The following is a 20,294-nucleotide window of genomic DNA, read 5'->3' on the forward strand; positions in this document are numbered from 1 at the left end:
TCCAGTGGGTGGGTACAATAACTGTATTTACCTCAGGATTAAAGAAGATAGTATGGATGCAGGGCCTAGCATACTAGGAGCTGAATAAAGGGCAGTGATTTTTTCTGGTGTTTGAAAGGCTCCCCAAATAACCTCTCTTTCTTCCCCAAATTTGAAACCAGTTAATAGAGAGAAAGACACAGGACAGAGATTTGAAATTCAGTCCTTTCAGAGAAAAAAAAAAAATGGGTTGGAGGATATAGCTGAGCTATTCAGCCAAAATGGGTTCCTAAATAATTAAGCTATCCTCCTAACCCAGAAGGCGCTGCAGAAAATCCACATACAAGGATTTTAGGGCAGCCACCTGGTTGGAAGTGGGGGCTTAAAGCTGTGCATGTGGCATAGTTTAAAGAAAGGTGATTTGTCTTTATCAAAAAGTGATGAATGTGATGGAGATTACAGGGAGGTAAGCTCTCCCTTCACCCCCATTCCCCCGTTGTTGCTTCCACTGTACCACTTCTGCCTTAATGCCAGCTTCCGGACTCTCTACACTCCACACTGAAGAAGACAGGAGGGTGGGCTAGTGAGGACCAGCTGTATCAGACTACCCTAAGGCACTACTTCACATCCCCTGGCCTCACCAGGCTCTTTTTGCAGCCCTGTGCAGCTCGGACCAGCTTCACACACAGACAGCGCCTCACCTCCTGCCCAGGGATTCCCTGTTGACCCTGCAGCCCAAGTGTGTGCAACCTGAAGTACAGGCAAGTTAATGTTTGATGAGGCGAAGGTTTAACCAAGGGAAGAATGGAGCCAGTGCAGAAATTCCCCACGCTCACCTCCTCTCCTGCCCACTCTCCCAGGGAATGGTCTGAGATGCCATTTATCCAGCTACATCTTCTCTAGGGTGAGTTCTCCCTCCTTCTCTGCTTTACCCACCTCGGCCCCCATTCTGCTCCGTGGAATTGCACTCATTAATGAAATCTGAAGTCAGATCGTCTTTCTGGGGAACCCAGGCTAAGATACCAGCCTTCCTATCTCTTTTGAAGGAAAAGCCCCCCACCCCCATGGTTTTTCCCAAGAGGAAAAGACATTTGTGAGGCAATAAGGCCATAGCACTTTATTTAGGACAGACGTGAAGGATTCCCCCAGTATTCATCCCCCTCCTCCTCTTCTCCCTCCCCCTCCACACTATCCATGCCCACCTCCTCATAATCCTTCTCCAGGGCAGCCATATCCTCCCAGGCCTCGGAGAACTCACCCTCCTCCATGCCCTCGCCCACGTACCAGTGCACAAACGCCCTCTTGGCATACATCAGGTCGAACTTGTGGTCCAGGCGGGCCCAGGCCTCAGCGATGGCAGTCGTGTTGCTCAGCATGCACACGGCACGCTGCACCTTGGCCAGATCACCCCCGGGCACCACAGTGGGAGGCTGGTAGTTGATGCCAACCTTGAAGCCCGTGGGGCACCAGTCCACGAACTGAATACTGCGCTTGGTCTTGATGGCAGCGATGGCGGCGTTGACATCCTTGGGCACCACGTCTCCACGGTACAGCAGGCAGCAGGCCATGTACTTGCCGTGACGAGGATCACACTTCACCATCTGGTTGGCAGGCTCGAAGCAGGCATTGGTGATCTCTGCCACCGACAGCTGCTCGTGGTAGGCTTTCTCTGCAGAGATGACTGGCGCATAGGTGGCCAGGGGGAAGTGGATGCGAGGGTAGGGCACCAGGTTGGTCTGGAACTCCGTGAGGTCCACGTTGAGGGCGCCGTCGAAGCGCAGGGAGGCCGTGATGGAGGAGACGATCTGGCTGATGAGGCGGTTGAGGTTGGTGTACGTCGGGCGCTCGATGTCTAGGTTGCGGCGGCAGATGTCATAGATGGCTTCGTTGTCCACCATGAAGGCACAGTCTGAGTGCTCCAGGGTGGTGTGGGTGGTCAGGATGGAGTTATAGGGCTCCACCACGGCTGTGGACACCTGCGGGGCTGGGTAGATGGAGAACTCCAGCTTGGATTTCTTGCCATAGTCAACAGAGAGCCACTCCATCAGGAGTGAGGTGAAGCCAGAGCCAGTGCCCCCTCCAAAGCTGTGGAAGATGAGGAATCCTTGGAGTCCTGTGCACTGGTCAGCCTAGAACGTGAAGGCGAAGAGAAACATGGGATGTGAAGCACAGCTGACCAACAGCAAAGAACCAGCTTGTGCTGTTTGAGATTTCCCCAAAAGTTTCATAAAATCCTTGGAAGACTTTAACAAGGGCACAAAATAGACCCTGATAAGGAGGTCCCACTCTCTCCTCCTTGTCTTTCTTCCTCTCTCAAACCTCCTGAAGCCTTCCACAGACAGCTCTCTTGACTTTTGGGCCATGGTCATTTTTGTCATCGTAACTTGCCAACTCCACCCGGCTTCCTACCCGTGCCCCCTGATCTAACCAGATGTTTCTGGAGGGCTTCCTTACTGAGATGAACAGCCCAGGAACCTGATCCCCATCCTTGCTGCAGGCCGAAGTTGATCAGAGAGCCTTGAGCTGGTATTGTTTGGATCCCTGTTTTTCACAGGGCCTTCTGCCTACATACCTACAATACAAGGTGGCATTCTGGGACTGCTTATGGGTGCTCATATCTTGGCCAGGCAGCCTATCAACTGACAGCCACTCTGCCCAGCATTGGGCCACTTACTATAGCAGATAAAAGGGACACCCAGCTCCAGGCTGGAGCCCATACTCTGCCTCCCCTCCTCACTAGTCCTGATCCTGTGTGTTTAATGCTTGTCCAGGAGACTCTCCCAAGGATGGAAGGTGCCCTTCCCCTGTCTGGTCTCCAGACCACTTCACAACAGGAATCCAGACTCCCCCCTCCCCAGCCCTCAGCTCTTCTCTCACCAGCTTCCGAATCCGGTCCAGCACCGGGTCGATGAGCTCCTTTCCGTTGGTGTAGTGGCCACGGGCATAGTTATTGGCAGCATCTTCCTTGCCGGTGATGAGCTGCTCTGGATGGAAGAGCTGGCGATACGTGCCCGTCCGAACCTCATCTGCAATGGGCAGAATTTTAGGTCCCCCTCCCCTTGCAGCCTGGCTCCTGGAGCCCCAGGGTACCCAGAAGGGGTGGGGTCACCAGGCCCGAAGTTCTACCCTAGAGGAGCCCCATTCAGCCTGCTGTTATTGCCCTTGATCTTAAGTGTACTTCAACGAAAAGGAAAGAGATGTGGAGTGACCTTGAGACTCTGGAGCTGAGTGACGGCAGAGCTGGAGTTCTGATTCGCTGCAGCAACTGGGGATGACAAACCAGTGCTCTCCAATTATGGAGAAGGACTTGCTGTGGTACCTGGGACAAGGCCGTGGCAGGGGCTGGTCATCACTCACCAATCACAGTGGGCTCCAGATCCACAAACACCACCCGGGACACATGTTTGCCAGCCCCAGTTTCACTAAAGAAGGTGTTGAAGGAGTCATCCCCTCCCCCGATTGTCTTGTCGCTGGGCATCTGCCCATCTAGTTGGATCCCATGTTCCAAGCAGCAGAGCTCCCAGCAGGCATTGCCAGTCTGCACTCCAGCCTGCCCCACGTGGACTGAGATACACTCACGCTGAGTGGACAAAGGGCAGAGAGAAGCATATCATGCCTGGACACGATTCCTGCCTTCCTTCCTTGAGTGGTTCCCCGGCTGAGAGCAAGAGTTCCTGGACTTTGCTCTCGGCGCCCCATGTCCCAGGGGTGGGGGGCAGTGGCGGCGGGCAAAGCCCTCAGGGGAAGCAGAAGATGTGACCAGTTCTAAGATTATAGAGTCTTTGCTCAGTGACCAAGCATCTTGAGGAACATTGAGGGGCTCAGATGAGTCTGACAGAGCATGATAGGCAACCCACCCATGTCCAGAAAGAAATTAGGGGCCATTAGTAAGGAACACAAGATCCAAGTGAGGTTTCAGGGGTCAGGGACAAGGATGAGGTTTAGAAAAGCAGAAGGAACTCTGGATTCATGTTAAAGCTAGGAATGCCAGCAAGGAAGGGGAAAGTGGGCCTGGGATGGATGTGTGTGTGCTGTGCTTTCCTCTTGGGTGTGTGTGGTTCTGGAGTGATGAGGAGCTGGGAAGTGAGTTCTTCCTCACGTGACTCAAGGCTGGTCAAAGAGTTCTTGGCCCCCGGAGCAGGACTGGGGTAACCTGCTTGGTCCTAGAAAAACGGAAAGGTCATTGCCCTTCCTGGGGAGCCCCATGAGCATCAAAAAGACTTGACCCTCCTGCTTCATCATGTACTGAGCCTCCATTATCTGCCTGACACCGGGCAGAGACTGGGGATACATAACACCTAATACCCAGTCCCTGCGCTTAAGAAACTCACTGTCTGGGGAAGGGAGCATTTCATATGATAACAGATACGTGACAGTGTGGTAAGTAGGATCCCAGAATGTTTCTTCCTGCTTGAGAAGTATTTACGGCAGACTTTAACAACAAAACGAGCACCCACATCCATCAAATTTCCCCAAGCTTTAAGGCTTAATCCTGTGGAGGATGTAGAGAAATGAGAATTCTCACACTGCTGCTAGAAGCCCAAAGTGATGCATCTTTTTTGGAGAGTGATCTGGCAATATCTAGGAAAGCTGAAGATGCTCTAGAGAAATTCTCACATAGGTACACAAGAAAACAGGTGCAAGAACAGTCACAGTACCATAGCAACAGAAGCCAATTAAATGTCCTTCAACAGGAGAAAATAAAGGATGATTCAGAAGTGGACGTGGATGAATACAGGAAAGAATCTTGGGCTTCCCTGGTGGCGCAGTGGTTAAGAATCTGCCTGCCAATGCAAGGGACACGGGTTCGAGCCCTGGCCCGGGAAGATCCCACATGCTGCGGAGCAACTAAGCCCGTGCGCCACAACTACTGAGCCTGAGCTCTAGAGCCCGCAAGGCACAACTACTGAGCCCACGTGCCACAACTACTGAAGCCCGCGCGCCTAGAGCCCGTGCTCCGCAACAAGAGAGGCCACCGCAATGAGAAGCCCACGCACCACAACGAAGAGTAGCCCCTGCTCACTGCAACTAGAGAAAGCCCGTGCACAGCAACGAAGACCCAACACAGCCAAAAATAAAATTAATTAATTTTTTTAAAAAAGAGTCTTGCCCCCCAAAATTCTTAATAGAAAAAAAGCAAATTAAGAAGAATCATAATACAGTACTATTTATATAAATCTTTAACTTGTACGCATCGTTTACAGATAAATTTTTATATTTGCTGTATATTCTTGGAATGTATTACAGAAGTAAAGAAAGCAAGGGAAAATATTAGCACCCAATTTGGAATAACGTTAGAGGAGGGAGGTGAATGCATTCAGAGAAGGATTCTGTTTCTTAAGCTGGGTAGCAGGTGTTCATTACATTATTCTTTATACCTTTTCTCATGTCTGAAATATTTCATAATGACGTTGCTTTATCCATAAATTTTACACTTCTCTGACTTCGTAAATATGACACAAGGGCCTTGACTTTTTGTGATTTTTAGATGACTGGGATTAATACATAGACCACCTGTATCCCAGCCCCATTACTCCCCCACTTGCCTCTCTGTGGGCGTCTTCCCCTGGTGAAGTGGGGCGATAACAAGAGCCCCTCCTAGAATCGCTCTGCGGATGAAAGAATGCGTGTAAGTTGCCTGGCTCATTGGACGACACAAAGTAGGGTGCGCCATACCTGTCGGACCCCCTTACCAATTCCCCATCCCCCAACCCTGGGGGTCATAGAAAGAGAAAGTAATGAATTAAGCTGGGAGGGATTTCGGGACAAAAGACTCCAGAAATCCCCAGGTCCAGGAGGGAGGGCTGACTCAGCTCACCAATCACCTGGCTGGCAGGGCCACCACCCGCTGCTGCACCTCAGAGCCTGCCCAGGCTCTGTGCACAAAGCCATACCCTGTCCTGGCTCCCACAGCTGCTGGCCCACGCAAGGTGTGTCTGACCTGGGGTATGCCAGGGTCGCTGGAAACGATGCCCCTCACTCTGGGTTTGGGCAAAGAATTCAGCCCCTGGAATCACACAGACTTGACCTCAAACCGCACCTCAGCTGCTCCCATTCCCTTTTCTTGCCGGTGAAAATAGCATAATCTCACACTGGCAGGCTTTGTCATTAGGTGGTTCAGTTCCGTACAGTAAGCGTCAGTTAGGTGCCAGGCACTGTGCTCAGCGCTTCGCATACGCTATCTGCCTTAATCGTCACAAGAACCCCTTAGGGAGGTGTGTCTTTATTACGCTATTTTACTGACTCTCAGGCCAAACAACTTGCTCAAAGTCACGAGCAAAACCAGGAATATTCAGAGAGGGGACAGTCTGGGTCCAACCACACTCCTAACTGCCCTTCTATCCTGCCTGTCGGGGAGCCGGGTAAAAGATACCAAATGAGCCCCATATGTAGCACCCTCCCTCTCCCCACTGATATGTAGCTGAAATGAGGGGTCAGATCAAGGCACAGCAGAAGAACAGGACTATGAAGATGTGTCCTTACAGCCGGGAGGTGGGACCAGAGGCCAGCAGGGGCCCAAGGTTTGCAGGAAAGTGCCTACACTTGCTGCCCCTGTCCTGCTTACCCCACTCTCCCTACCCCTAAATTCAGAGCCCTTCAGCAGCCCCTTAGACTCAGACCGTGTCCTAGTTACCATGGCCTGTCCCTCTCTATCCCCTGAACATACCAGCACATTTGGGGGGCTGCACTCACATCTGGAAGTTTCTCTCCCTCTCCCCCACCTGACCTGCCCACACGCTGTAACCCCATGAACACCTGGACCATGGGACCCTCGTTTGCACGCTCAGCCCCACCTCTGCTTACCATGCTGCCTGGCTGGGGGCTGGCTGGGGTCGTCTGTCTGTCTGTCTGCTGCAAGATGGAAGGCAGGGACAGGCCTGTGACGGACCCACAGCTGCCGGCCTCCTTATCCTCTCTGGTCTGCCCTTGGGGAGGTGGGGGGCGGGAATGTTGTTAGAAACGGCCCCAAGAGGCAGGCCTGTTGACGTGGTTACCGTGCAGCCGGCAGGCGCTGGGCCTGGGCCTAAGCAGGGGAACGAGATGGGGCAGGCAGAGGAGGGGCCTGCTGGTAGCCCCACATCGCTGGGTACATGGTGTCTGTTGCTCAGTCACACAACTCCATTTCCTGGTGGTTCAGCCCGGCCCTCACAGGTGAGAGGGGATTTAGAAATCAAGCCCCCTGAGCTCCAGCACTGCCCTCACCCCCAAGGTTGGTGAGGATTGGAAGAGGAGTAGGCGGGGCTAAGAAAAGTCTGCAGTGGACCAGAAATGATGAGTCCTAGGGCAAGAGGTCAACTCAGGGCCTTCTGGGTGGAAACTCAGAATATCACAGAACAGAGGGAACTAGAGCTCAGGTTAGCCCCGTCTCAAGCACTTAACTTCCTTTGCCTCAGTTTTCGCATCTGCAGAATGGGGAGAGGTAGTATTTAAGCAAGATAAACTTTCTTACATGTTTAGTCCAGAGTTGCTGTTGTTCTCCACAGGCAAAGCAAGATGCTGAGCATCTTCAGGGCTATTCCTAAGTGTCTCTCCCTATTCCAATCCAAGTCTTTGCTGTTCCAGCCTGGCCTTATTTCCCCACAGAAGGAGTCACCATATGGCCTTGGGCAAAATTGTGAGATAAAAATGTTACTCTCGGGCTTCCCTGGTGGCGCAGTGGTTGAGAGTCTGCCTGCCGATGCAGGGGACACGGGTTCGTGCCCCGGTCTGGGAAGATCCCACATGCCGCCTGTGTTCCGCAATGGGAGAGTCCACAGCAGTGAGAGGACCGCGTACCGCAAAAAAAAAAAAAAAAAGAAAAGTTACTCTCTCACATTTGTATCCTGCTCTGTAGTTCTAAAGGCAGCTTCACCCTTTATCTCCTCTGAGTCCCTCAACAACTTTGTGAGGTAGGCAAGGTGAGGCCTCCACTCCCAGAGGAAGAAAAGGTAATTGCAGCCCCTTATGTTTTGCCCAAGATCACGTGAGAGTTAATTAGTGGTGGAATTAAGATTCTTCTGGGACTCAGGCTCAGTGACTCTCCCCTTTCCACATGGCAGAGTTTTCGATGTCCCTCATCCCCCTGCTGCGTTTTTTTTTTTAAATAAATTTATTTTTATTTATTTTATTTTTGGCTGCGTTGGGTCTTCTTTGCTGCGCGTGGGCTTTCTCTACTTGCGGCGAGTGGGGGCTACTCTTCGTTGCGGTACGCGGGCTTCTCATTGCGGTGGCTTCTCTTGTTGCGGAGCACGGGCTCTAGAGCGCAGGCTCAGTAGTTGTGGTGCATGGGCTTAGCTGCTCTGCGGCATGTGGGAAGCCCCCCTGCTGCGTTTTTATTTTCTTTCTTCCCATCCTAAATTCTATGGGGCTTCCCTGGTGGCGCAGTGGTTAAGAATCCGCCTGCCAATGAAGGGGACACGGGTTCGAGCCCTGGTCCAGGAAGATCCCACATGCTGCGGAGCAACTAAGGCCGTGCACCGCAACTACTGAGCCTGCACTCTAGAGCCCGCAAGCCACAACTGCTGAGCCCGTGTGCCACAACTACTGAAGCCCGCATGCCTAGAGCCTGTGCTCTGCAACAAGAGAAGCCACCACAATGAGAAGCCCTCGCACCGCAAACGAAGAGCAGCCCCCTCTCACCGCAACTAGAGAAAAGCCCGTGCGCAGCAACGAAGACCCAATGCAGCCAAAAAAAAAAAAAAAAAAATTCTATGGTCAGTGGTCAACACTCCCTTGCACGTCCCTCAACTCCCTCTCCTCTGTCTAGCTTCAGTTTCCTCGTTTGACTAAACCACAACCCTGGTTAAATCCATTTCTTCACCAATTCTGTGCCTGCACTGACCCAGCTAAACAGTGGCTGTAGAAAAACCCAGAACCATACTGACTGATCTGACTTCAAATGCATGACCACTAACCTCAAATGGACCCTAATGCTGCCTGGAAACCACATTACCTGTCTCCAGTCACACTTGCAGCCAGCACCGTGACCAGGAATAGGAATGCTAGATTTAGCAAATAGCAGCCCTATCCGGGAAGAAGATGCTAATATGAATTTTCAGCCAATGTGGCAAATGGTGAGAGAGTTATCCTGAGGTTGGGTCTTTTTTCAGAGCCCTTCTCACCACAGCATACAAGGGTGCGACCCAGAATATTAAGATGGTTGACTCTGATTTTGGCTATGGACTGAAGTCCTCTCTCTCCTACCTGGAACTAAGAGGCCAAGATCCCTGGAGAGAAGACACAGCCAACCAACACTTCAAAGGTAAGGAAGCCCAGTCTACCCTGGGTTGATCCATGAAGCCATAGACCTCAGAAATTATTATCCAGATGAATGGATTTGGGGCCCACTGGGCCCAAAAGTCTCCTGCTAGCACTCCAACTTCTCCCAACTGGTCTTTGAAGTTGGGTATCTCAGAGTCAACCTAGACAACACTAATTCTGGAAAGAAAATTATCCCAAAGGCAGGCAGAGGGAGGGGTCTTATGTAAAACAGAATAAAGAGACTGAGATTTTTTGAGAGCATGTTAATGTATCTAAGTTATAAAATGAGAGGTAATCAATACTCTTCATTCCTTCAACAAATATTTATTGAGTGTCTGCTATGTGCCAAGCACTGTTCCAGATACCAGAGATACAGTGGTAAGCAAAAAGAGTCTGTGCTTTTTTATTTTATTTATTTATTTATTTATTATTTTTGTCTGCGTTGGGTCTTCGTTGCTGCGCGTGGGCTTTCTCTAGTTGCAGCGAGCGGGGGCTACTCTTCATTGTGGTGCTTGGGCTTCTCATTGCGGTGGCCTTTCTTGTTGAGGAGCACAGGCTCGAGGTGCGTGGGCTTCAGTAGTTGCAGCACGCGGGCTCAGTAGTTGTGGCTCACAGGCTTAGTCGCTCCGCGGCATATGGGATCTTCCCAGATCAGGGCTCAGACCTGTGTCCCCTGCATTGGCAGGCGTATTCTTAACCACTGCGCCACCAGGGAGCCCCAAGAGTCTGTGCTTTTAAGGAGTTTATATTTTTGTGGGAAGACATAATAACTAAACAAACAAGAGAATTTCAGATAGCAATGAACACATGAAGAAAACAAAACAGGATAATGGCTCAGAAAGAGATGGAGGGCTACTATTGAGAAGAAGCCACTCTCTAAGAAGGTGATATTTGAACTGAGTGATAAGGAGATGGCCACACCAAGATCTGGATTGTAGTGGTCCAGGCAGAGAGAATAGCAAGTGCAAAGGAGCAAGCCTCGTGTATATAAGGAAACCGAGGGAGGGAGGGAGGGGGCTATGCAAGATGAGGTCACAGAGGTAAAGGGGCCTGGCAAGGAGAATGGCTTTTATTACAAGTGCAATGGGAGGGTTTTAAGCAAGCCTCATTGCCTACTTTGTGTTTTGTTTTAGAGAGATTATTTCAGCTGCTATGTGAAGAATGCATTATAGGGATTCAAGAGTAGGAGAAGGAAGCTGGTTAGGAGGCTATGGCAGACATCCAGAAATGAGGGGCTGGTGGCTTGGACTAGAGTGGGGATGGGGGAAGTAGCTGGGTTTGAAGTAAAGTGATAGGACATGCTAATCTGGGGTGTGCAGACCTCACCAACGGCCTCACCTGACCCCTGCCTCCACTTCTTCTTTGCTGGCATGGTCCTGATTTTGTATAATTATTCACCCTTCCACTTGGTCATGCCCAACTTGGTAACTTCCACTTGGCCTTTCCCTAGACCTAGGGCTAAGTAAAGTTTAGTCCAAACCATTCCTAGTAGTTCCATTCCCTCCTTCCAGTGACTAGTTTAGGCCTGGGGCCAGTGAGATATAAGGGAAAGTCTGCTAGGGTGCTTTAAGGAAAGGTTTTTCTCCCTGATAAAAAGAGATGTGGGAGGAAACCAAACCCCTTTCCCGCCTTAGGATGGTATCATATGAGGGCATAAATACTTGGAGCTGCTGCGGCCATCCTGTGATTAGGAGAGAAGATGCCGCCAGCCCATTGAGGATGCCAGAGCAGAAAGCTGGAAATACCGGACTTTTTGGTGACATCACTGAATCCACCCTGGAACCGCCCTGCACTCAAGGTTTCTTGTAGGATAATAAATGTACCCATTGTTTAAGCTGCTGGTAGTTAGGCTTTCCATTACTTGAAGCTAAAACATTCTTACTAATAAAAGAGGGGAAGGAGAGAGGGAAAGAGGAATGCAGGATGATCCTAGGTTTTTACCTAAGCACTTGGGTGGAAGGTGATGTTGTTGACTCAGACTCGGAAGCCTAGGATAGAAGCAGGTTTGGCAGGGAGTGGGATGAGGGTAGTATACTGAGAGTTCTACTTTGAATGTGTTATGTTGAGCTGTCTAATGTGCTTTCAAGGTATGATGTCAAGAAGGCAAAGAGTCATGTGAGTCTGAAGTTAAGAGGAGAGGTCCAAAGTGGAGGTATACATTTGAGAGCCATCAACATATAAGTGATATGTCTTTCTTTTTGTTCAATTCTTGCACTTCAGTTTGGCAATGTATATACTCTAGGTATTTTTTTTGAGTAACCCTAAATATGTTACAATCACTTTTTATTAAAGACACTTAAAAATATACCCCAAAGTAGAGATAACATAATAAAACCCCATATACACATCACTCACCTTCAACGATTGCTCCTTCAGGGAGAAAAGCACATGGAGAGCCTGGGACTGAGCTATGGGGAATACCCTTTAGAGGTAAACCATCAAAGACCACCAAAAAGGAGTGGCCAGAACAGAAACCAGGAGGGGAGGTGTCATCGAAGCCAAGAAGGAAGTGCTTCAACTACAAAACACTATAAGGGAAGGATAAGCTATGTCAAATACTGCTGAGAGGCTGAGAACGATGTGAAGAGAGAGACATGGCCTTTGGCTTTGGCAAGATGGAGGTCACTAGAGACCTTGGCAAGAACATCTAAGTGGAGCATGTGAACCAGGTCTGCGTGGACAGCAAGAAGGAGAGAAGACATGGAGATATTCCTTTGGAAAGATGGGTCTGTGAGGAGGAGGACAGCTGGTAGATGCTCCATCTGAAAAAGTGGAAGGATGTGCACCAAGGCTCAGCTCCACCTCTCCCAGATGGAATCAATGGAGACATTTTAAACTTTGATGACCTTGCTGCACTGCTCCAAGGTTGTGGTGAGACTCTGAGAAGGAGTTAGAAAAGACAGAGATAACAATGGGCATGGTGAAGAGGGAGAGCGATCCAAAGAGAGAATGGACATCCATGTAGGGTAAATGGACTAAGCAATGCGTCATGAGGAAGAGTGAAGAAGTGCCTGGCATCGTCTTCTAGATTCTGTACATGTATGTGAATGTCTAAGAGTTTTCCTTCTGGTAATATGGACTGTTACCTGCACACGTACCCGGAGTTTATGGCCCTAATTCAGGGGATCTGTATATACCCTGAGAAGATACATACACGCTCACAGCCATGCACATACACACATGAGCGTGCACAAACACACATGCACAATCAGGAGCAGAACCTATGTTCCACTAACACGCCTTGGGCATGTCTCCCTGAAAAACCTTGTCTTCTCCATTTTTCCTGCCAGGAGGCCTGCTCAGTGGTTGTGAACTCCTTGCTACAGGGGCCAGGGTAATGTAAATGTGTGATGTGGGTTGAGCATATGATGTTAAATGGAAACAGGCACTGGTCTTCTGTGTCAGGGAGACACAGAGTGATGAGGGCTGCCTGAACTGGAGCAGCTTGTTGCCCATCCTAAGAGAGTAGCCGCCACCCAGCTGCATTTGTTGCCTATTGGTTTCCTATGGAGGCTGTAAGAAATTGCTACAAACTTAATAGCTTAAAACAACGCAAATTTATTATCTCACAGTTCTGGAGGTCAGAAGTCCAAAATAGGTCTTATAGGGATTGCAGTATTATGATTTAAAAGAAAAAAATATATATGGTTACTCAGATGACCAAAATATATTTCTTATATATTATTTGGTGTTTGTCCACTCCTCCTGGCTCACAGTTCCCCAAACCCTGAGAATTCCCTAAGTGTTGAGAGTGATCAAGGTGTCTTTTGTTAAGTTAATGAGATGACTTTTGGACCCACCTAAGGAGGGGGGCTGCTTGTCAGTGGAGCCAACTGAGTGATTAGACGGTTAGAAATTTCAGTCCCACCACCCGCTTCTGACCTCCTGGGAGGGGCGGGCAGCTGGAGATTGAGTTCAATTACCAATAGTCAATGATTTAATCAGTCGTGCTTATGTAATGAAGCCTCCAGCCAAACTCAAAAGGATGGGGTTTGGAGACCTTCCAGGATGGTGGACACATGGAGGTGCTGGGAGAGTGGCGCTCCTGGAGCTATGGAAGCTCATGCCCTTTCCCCGTACCTTGCCCTCTGCATCTCTTCCATCTGGCTGCTCCTGGCTTATATCCTTTTATAATAAACCAGTGATCTAGTAGGTAGAATGTTTCTCTGAACTCTGTGAGCCTCTCTAGCAAATTAATTGAACCCAAGGAAGAAGTAATGGTAACCTCTAATTTACAGCCGGTCAGTCAGAAAGACGGGTAACAACCTGGACTTGTGATTGGTATCCTGAATTGGAGGGGGCTGTTGGAACTTCCAGTTTGTAGCTGGTGGGTCAGAAGCACAGGCAACAACCTGGGCTAGTGACTGGCATCTGAAGTGGGGAGTGGGTGACAGTCTTGTAGGACCAAACCCTTAATCGGGGAATCTGATGCTGTCTCCAGGCAGAATGTGGCAGAATAGAGTTGTTTTTTTGTTTTTTTTTTTTGCGGTACGCGGGCCTCTCACTGCTGTGGCCTCTCCCGTTGCGGAGCACAGGCTCCGGACGCGCAGGCTCAGCGGCCATGGCTCACGGGCCCAGCCGCTCCGCGAAATGTGGGATCTTCCCGGACCGGGGCACGAACCCGCGTCCCCTGCATCGGCAGGCGGACTCTCAACCACTGCGCCACCAGGGAAGCCCTGAGTTGTATTCTTGAACACCATGCTGGTGGCTGAGAATTGCTTGGTGGTGTGTGGGGAAGCCCCCTGCCCTGCACACTGGAATTGGAAGCCTGTTTAGGGATAAACTCAAGGTGTTGGTATGGCTGTCTTCCTTCTAAAGACTCTAGAGGAGAATATGTTCCTTGCCTTTTCCATCTTCTGGAGGCTGCCCACATTCCTTACCATGGCTTCCTTTCATCTTGAAAGCCATCACTCTGACCTCTCCTTCCCAGACTCTGACTCTCCTGCCTCCCTCTTCCATTGATAAGGACACTTGTGATTGCTTTGGGCCCACCCAGAAAATCCAGAATAATCTCCCATCTCAAGACCTTTACCCTAATCACATCCAAAGAGACATGTAAGGTAACGTAGTCACAGATTCCAGGGATTTTGCCATGTAAGGTAACGTAGTCACAGATTCCAGGGATTAGGATGTGGACATCTTGGTGGGGAGCTATTCTGCCTATCACAATTGCTAAATGGGAATGCAGGCCTAGAATAGTCATATCTTCCAATTCTTTTCAAGATAAGCTGGAAATCTGGATTTTTACATGATCGTGCAGAAAAGAGTTAACGTAGCAGAACTGAGACTTAGAAAGGCCCGCTCGCAAGGTTGGCCCTTGGCTGGCATCTGGGAACTTGGCTCTTAGAGTGCGCCCAGTCAACAGCTAACTGATAAGCATGGTTCATTGTGCCTAGATGGTGTGTGTAAACGATACGATTTATGCTGAACACCTGCTTCTCTTCTAAAGAGTCTGGAATTTTGGTAAGTGCAAGGCAGAGGTGCCTATGCGACCAGACCCCACTAAAAACCTTGGGTGCTGAGTCTCTAACGGGCTTTCTTGGGCAGAAACACTGCAGGAAAACGTTGTCCCATTTTCATTTTGGAGGAAGAGTGTGAGCCCTTATGGGAGGGAGAGGGCATAGATTCCTTCAGACTCTGCTTGTGTCTTTTCCCCTTATCATCCAGTTGTGTATTGTTCCTACATCGCTGTAATAAACCTTAGCTGTGAGTCCAAGTTTATGCTGAGTCCTGAGAGTCTGTCTGGCAAGTCTCCTAACATAGGGGTGGTCTTTGGGGATGCCCCAAAGACAATTCCTGATTTTTTTCATATTCTAAACGCTATGGGGGTTAACACTGTGGGCGAATTTGGCCTCCAGGCTGCTAATTTGAAACTTCTGACTTCTTAGAGTTTCACCTTAATTTTAGTCCCATCTCTGTAGTGAAAAAATTCACCTGACACACACTTAGCAAATCTTTACCACATGCTAAGCGCCATACTAGGAGCTACAGACACAAAAGTGAATAAGACACAATCCTTACCTTCAACAAGGCCGCTATCTAATAAGATGGACGTGTACAAGAATAACCGCAGCATGATGTGCTACACACGCTAAAATAAATGAATAAAATGCTCTAAGAGTCCAGACAACTGCATACACGGTGCTTTGCTGTGTATGTACACATCCCTCAGTTCATCTGGTCCTCACAATCCGAAGTTATTATCCCAGTTTTACAAAGAAAGAAGCTGAACCTGAAGGGCAAATAGGTTTTGGATTTTGCCTAAGATAGCACAATCTTCTTAAAATATTCATTCTGCTGGGGTTGGGGTGCACAAGGAAAAAAGAGGGCCAGGGAAGGTCTGCAAGAGGCCGTGTGTTCTGTAATCACCAAGGCTCCTTGCTCTGTAGAGACCATGACCCCATTTCCCAAAGCAGCCTCATTGTATGCCCTTGCCAGTTTTCTTTTTAATGAATGAGTCTTGTTCTCCCAACCATATGGTTAGTCTACTGGGAAAAGAGACCTTGTCATATTTCACTGTATTCCTTTCCATGCCTTGCCTAAGTAAGGTGTCGATTAGCTATTTTGTTGGTAGAAAGTTGCCATTGCTAGTTATTTTATCCTGATGTGTTGTTCTGTCAGACAGCTCTGGCCCTAGGAAACACTCTGATACGAGAGGCAGGTGAATCCTTTCTAAGTGACTAGGCTGGGAGACAGGTTTCTTAATGTGACCAATAGGCACATAGGGCACTTCTGATGATTTCCTCAGTGAAGGGAGACGGCTAGAAAATGTAAGGCATGCAAGGGAAAGCAGAAGTAGATTAAAAAGCCCATTCTTGCAAGAAATGGAAATGAAACGTAAAAAGAAGGAATAGCTTCAGCTGAGACCTCCACCTGAGCTCTGAGGGCGTTGAGATGCATGTCGCAGATCCTGCCTATGGCTTAGGGACAGAAGAGGGTGGGGAAGTCAAAATCAGCCATGATATCTGAATCTCCATTTCCTTTTTTCCTCTTTGGAGTCAACAAACGTTATGATACCTCACAACAATGCTTTCTGGGGGTGGAATCATTGTCTCCTCTCACTGGTGAAAATGCCAAGGACTCAGTGAGGTTAAGTCACTTGCCCAAGGTCACATAGGGCAGTCAAGATGCGAATCCAGGTACTGAGGGCTTCGGTCCAGAGCTCAGGCAGTTCTGGCAGCAGGAAAACAGGCAGGTGACGATGGCGAGGGCCGGCTAATAGTGACGGCGCTGATGACGGGGCCACTGACCGGCGGGTAGCCTGCGAGCCGCAGGAGATTCCGGGGGTCGGCCCTCGCAGACAGACTGTGGGGCTCGGCTCCGCGGAGCAGCCTAAGGGATCGAAAACCTGGGGCTCAGGCTGTGCAGCTCCTGGTCCTCGGCCGCCCACGGGCGTTGGCGAAGGCCAGCCATCCCGGCCGGGGACCAGCAGGCCGCTTGCAGCTGCGAGGGGTTCCTGGGGGACAGGCCAGAGCCGGGCAGTCGGCCGGAGCCTCCAGGGAGGCGGGTCGGGGAGGGCGCCGGCGAAGGCTGGCTACAGCCACCTCGGATAAACAGTCTCTACAGCACCCGCCCTAAGTCAGAACACCTGAGCCACAGGCGCCCCCATGACGCAGGTGGCGAGACTCGTCCTGGCACTGCGCCCTGCGTCCCAACAGCGGAGCTCAGGAGCTCTGAGTGTCGGCTCAAAACCCGGAGCGAAGGGTTAAAGCTCCGGTCGCTACCCCTAACCCACGCGGGACAGGTGAGGGACGGGGGCACGCCAGGGGGAGGGGACTCGCCCTGGCCCCACCCCTCCGGGCCGCCTATCTTTTGGGGCGTGGCCTATGGGCTGCCCAGCTCCTAGTGGGCGGTCGGGGCGCGTGGGCCCGCCCCCCGCGTATAAGAGCGGTGCGGCACTGCAGCTAGCGCAGTTCTCACTGAGACCCGTCACACGGACTCTACGTGAGACCCACCGCCTGGACTCACCATGGTGAGTGCGGCCCTGCCGGCATCTCGCCCGTCCCTTAATTGACCCTCTTCTTCGGGGAACCTCCCTCCCGGGATGCTCGGAGCCCTCCATCCGAAGTTCCTGGTCTCGAGGAGTTGGCGGGGGAGTGGGGTGGGGGGGTGGGGGGGTGCATTTCCCTCACCCCACCCCCTCCCGGTGACTTTGGCTGAGCCACGTTGTCCACTTTCGGAGGCTGGGGAAGGGAGTGGAGTGGGGTGGGATTCTTCACGAGCAGAGAGGAGTCCTCCTGGAATCCCCTCCTGCTCCACCAAGCATTTTGTGCCCTAATTCTCCTGAGGGGAGTCACGCGGTCCCGTGCCCAGTCCTTTCCGCTGGCGAGGAGACCCGCTCGGCTGCCCTCCGCCCCTAGCCTCCCCCTCACTTCCCGGTCCCCGGAACTGACCAAACACGTGCTTGGCGCAAGAAGGTGGAGGGGGTCAGATTACTTGGTGCAGCATCCCCCTTTCCTCCGACTGTGTGTGTATCCCTCCTACCCACAGTCCCCTGTGACTCAGCACCCCTCTTCTGATCCTGGAGGGGTGGCGAGAATGGGGTTCAGCCTAGTCAGGCGAGCCGGATTCTCTCCAGCCGGAATCAGGGTGCACGGACGGGCAGAGACAGCTGGCGCTGAGCGAGAGTGCGGCCGGGGCCAGGCTGGGGGCAGGGGAAAGAGGTGTGTGTAGGGGGGTGGTATTTATAGCCTAGGGACCGGGACCGAAATCCAATCCTCGCTTTCCGCCGGGATGTAACTGGAAAGAATCTAGAAGGGGGGGGGGGGGGGGAGGAGGGGGCGGGGGGGGGGGGGGGGGGCGAATGCAGGGCCAGGGTGCAGGATGGCGCTCACCCTGCCCAGGGCAAGGCGGTTACCTCTGGGGCCTCACCGCAGGTTCCGCTTCCTTTTCTGGGTATTTGGAAACCGTCACCCCGCCATTTCGGTGTCGAAAAGGGAGGCTGCGCCGGCCCTGCGTGGCACCACTTTGGCTCTTCAGAGGTTAATTTCACACTGGCAGGGATGAGCCTAGGGCAGCGAGTGCCCCAGTACCCACAACCCGTATTGCCTGCGCCTGCCGTCTTTTGCTCTCTGCAGTCTCGGTGAGGGCTCCGCAGTGGACGAAGGTGGTGAAGACACCCAGGGTGTGGGGGTGGAGGTGACGAGCGCAGCCAGACGGGCTTGAAAGGCGGTGGGGGGAGGGCATCCTGCTGGCCAGCGTGGTCAGTTGACGCCTGGCTGGAAGGCTGAGACACCTCTGCAGCCCGCAAGAATGAAAGGGGGAGAGGGTTATACGAAATACTAGTTGTTCCATCCTCAGAGCAAAGAACTAATCAAGCTGGGGACCTCTAGCTATAAATTCATAGCTCCGGAAAACCTTCTGTCCCTCCTCAGGCTCTTGAGAAGCTGATTTGTGGGAGTAGGGATTGGGAACAGCTGAAAAATCGCTTGTCCTTGTCTCAGTTACTGCAGTGTCTGCCTGTCTCATACGCACTTGCCCTCTCCGTCCTCCCTGAGTGTCCTGTGAATGTAGCAGGGTCATGTGGAGCCACAGCTCTTACTTGACAAGGTCCCAATGGAGAAGTAGGCTGAGGGACTGGCCTGCCCTACTGGGTGCCTCCAGTTGGAAAGTCCTATGCAGGGGAGCCTGGGCAGGCTGCCAGCCTCTTTGACCTCTGCCCAGCCCCAAGCCTCCACTTTTGCCAACTGAGTGATCCTAACTGGTAGGTGATAGGGTGGGAGAGAGGCTCATGAGGTAAGGACTTATGTATGTGGAGCTTATGCCATGTCCCCTCTCTTTATCCTTCAGCGTGAATGCATCTCAGTCCATGTGGGGCAGGCAGGTGTTCAGATGGGCAATGCCTGCTGGGAGCTCTACTGTCTGGAACATGGGATTCAGCCAGATGGGCAGATGCCCAGTGACAAGACCATTGGTGGAGGGGACGACTCCTTCACCACCTTCTTCTGTGAAACCGGCGCTGGAAAGCATGTGCCCCGGGCAGTTTTTGTGGATTTGGAGCCCACCGTAATCGGTGAGTGGAAGAGAGGGTGGAATTGAGGGGATGGAAAGTGACTCTAAGCTTCTCTCTGCAGAGAGGGTGTGTAGACCTGGCTTTCCTGGCCCTAAAAACCCCTTGCCCTGCTGGAAGCTAAAGAAGGCAAGCTGACTGCAGGCTGGCCTGGGCAGCAGGTCTGGGTTTCCCATACACACTGGTATCTCAGGCTGGCAGAAGGATGAGCTCTTCCATATATCTGACCACAGTTACCAGGCTGGGGGAGGGAGGTATGTGCTGAGCACAGCCTTGTGGTTTCTGCCCTAATGATGTGGTTTATGCCCTTCCAGATGAGATCCGAAATGGCCCATACCGACAGCTCTTCCACCCCGAGCAGCTCATCACTGGGAAAGAGGATGCTGCTAACAACTACGCTCGTGGTCACTATACCATTGGCAAGGAAATCATTGACCCTGTACTGGACCGAATCCGCAAGCTGGTGAGAACTTGGGATGGAAGGAAGGGAGCGTTTGAGAGGATGCTAATGGTCAGAAACATTTTTTCCCAGATCCATTTCTTTTTTTTTTTGCGGTATGCGGGCCTCTCACTGCTGTGGCCTCTCCCGTTGTGGAGCACAGGCTCCGGACGCGCAGGCTCAGCGGCCATGGCTCACGGGCCCAGCCGCTCCGCGGCATGTGGGATCTTCCCAGACCGGGGCACGAACCCGTGTCCCGCGCATCGGCAGGCGGACTCTCAACCACTGCGCCACCAGGGAAGCCCTCCCACATCCATTTCATGGGGTCATCTCTAATTGTACATGTCCCAGAGCATGCTGCAGCTATGGGATACTCATTAGTCTTCGCCTTGACTCCTGAGAAATTTTAGGCGTTTGTGAAGCCAGAAGATAAAGAGTTCCTCAGGCCCCTTCCCTGCCCACATTGCTCTCTACTTTCTTGCCTTTCAGTCTGATCAGTGCACAGGACTTCAGGGCTTCCTGGTGTTCCACAGCTTTGGAGGGGGCACTGGCTCTGGCTTCACCTCACTCCTGATGGAGCGGCTCTCTGTTGACTATGGCAAGAAATCCAAGCTGGAGTTCTCCATC

At 51.5% G+C, this 20,294-nt stretch overlaps 2 protein-coding genes across 2 annotated transcripts in view; one reads left to right on the forward strand and one right to left on the reverse strand.

The window, feature by feature from the left end:
• Positions 1 to 669: 669 nt before the first annotated feature.
• LOC114896837 (tubulin alpha-1 chain-like) lies at positions 670 to 3,555 on the reverse strand. The gene is made up of 3 exons (XM_029225285.1): positions 3,337 to 3,555; positions 2,857 to 3,005; positions 670 to 2,108 (listed from the first exon to the last, which is right to left on the reverse strand). Exons 1-3 carry the CDS (start codon positions 3,455 to 3,457, stop codon positions 1,101 to 1,103), a joined length of 1,278 nt encoding a protein of 425 aa, XP_029081118.1. The 5' UTR covers positions 3,458 to 3,555; the 3' UTR covers positions 670 to 1,100.
• A 13,583-nt stretch (positions 3,556 to 17,138) lies between these two features.
• Positions 17,139 to 20,294, forward strand: part of LOC114896478 (tubulin alpha-4A chain) — a 5,039-nt gene continuing 1,883 nt past the window's right edge. The window contains exons 1-4 of the mRNA XM_029224477.1: positions 17,139 to 17,191; positions 19,009 to 19,231; positions 19,543 to 19,691; positions 20,157 to 20,203. Of these exons, the coding sequence (XP_029080310.1) occupies positions 17,189 to 17,191; positions 19,009 to 19,231; positions 19,543 to 19,691; positions 20,157 to 20,203 (422 nt within the window). The 5' untranslated portion in view covers positions 17,139 to 17,188. The remainder of the gene's footprint in view (positions 17,192 to 19,008; positions 19,232 to 19,542; positions 19,692 to 20,156; positions 20,204 to 20,294) is intronic.

This window comes from Monodon monoceros, unplaced genomic scaffold (genome assembly GCF_005190385.1).
Source record: "Monodon monoceros isolate NGI ecotype Baffin Bay Population unplaced genomic scaffold, NGI_Narwhal_1 Super_Scaffold_16, whole genome shotgun sequence".
Taxonomy (NCBI): Eukaryota; Metazoa; Chordata; class Mammalia; order Artiodactyla; family Monodontidae; genus Monodon; species Monodon monoceros.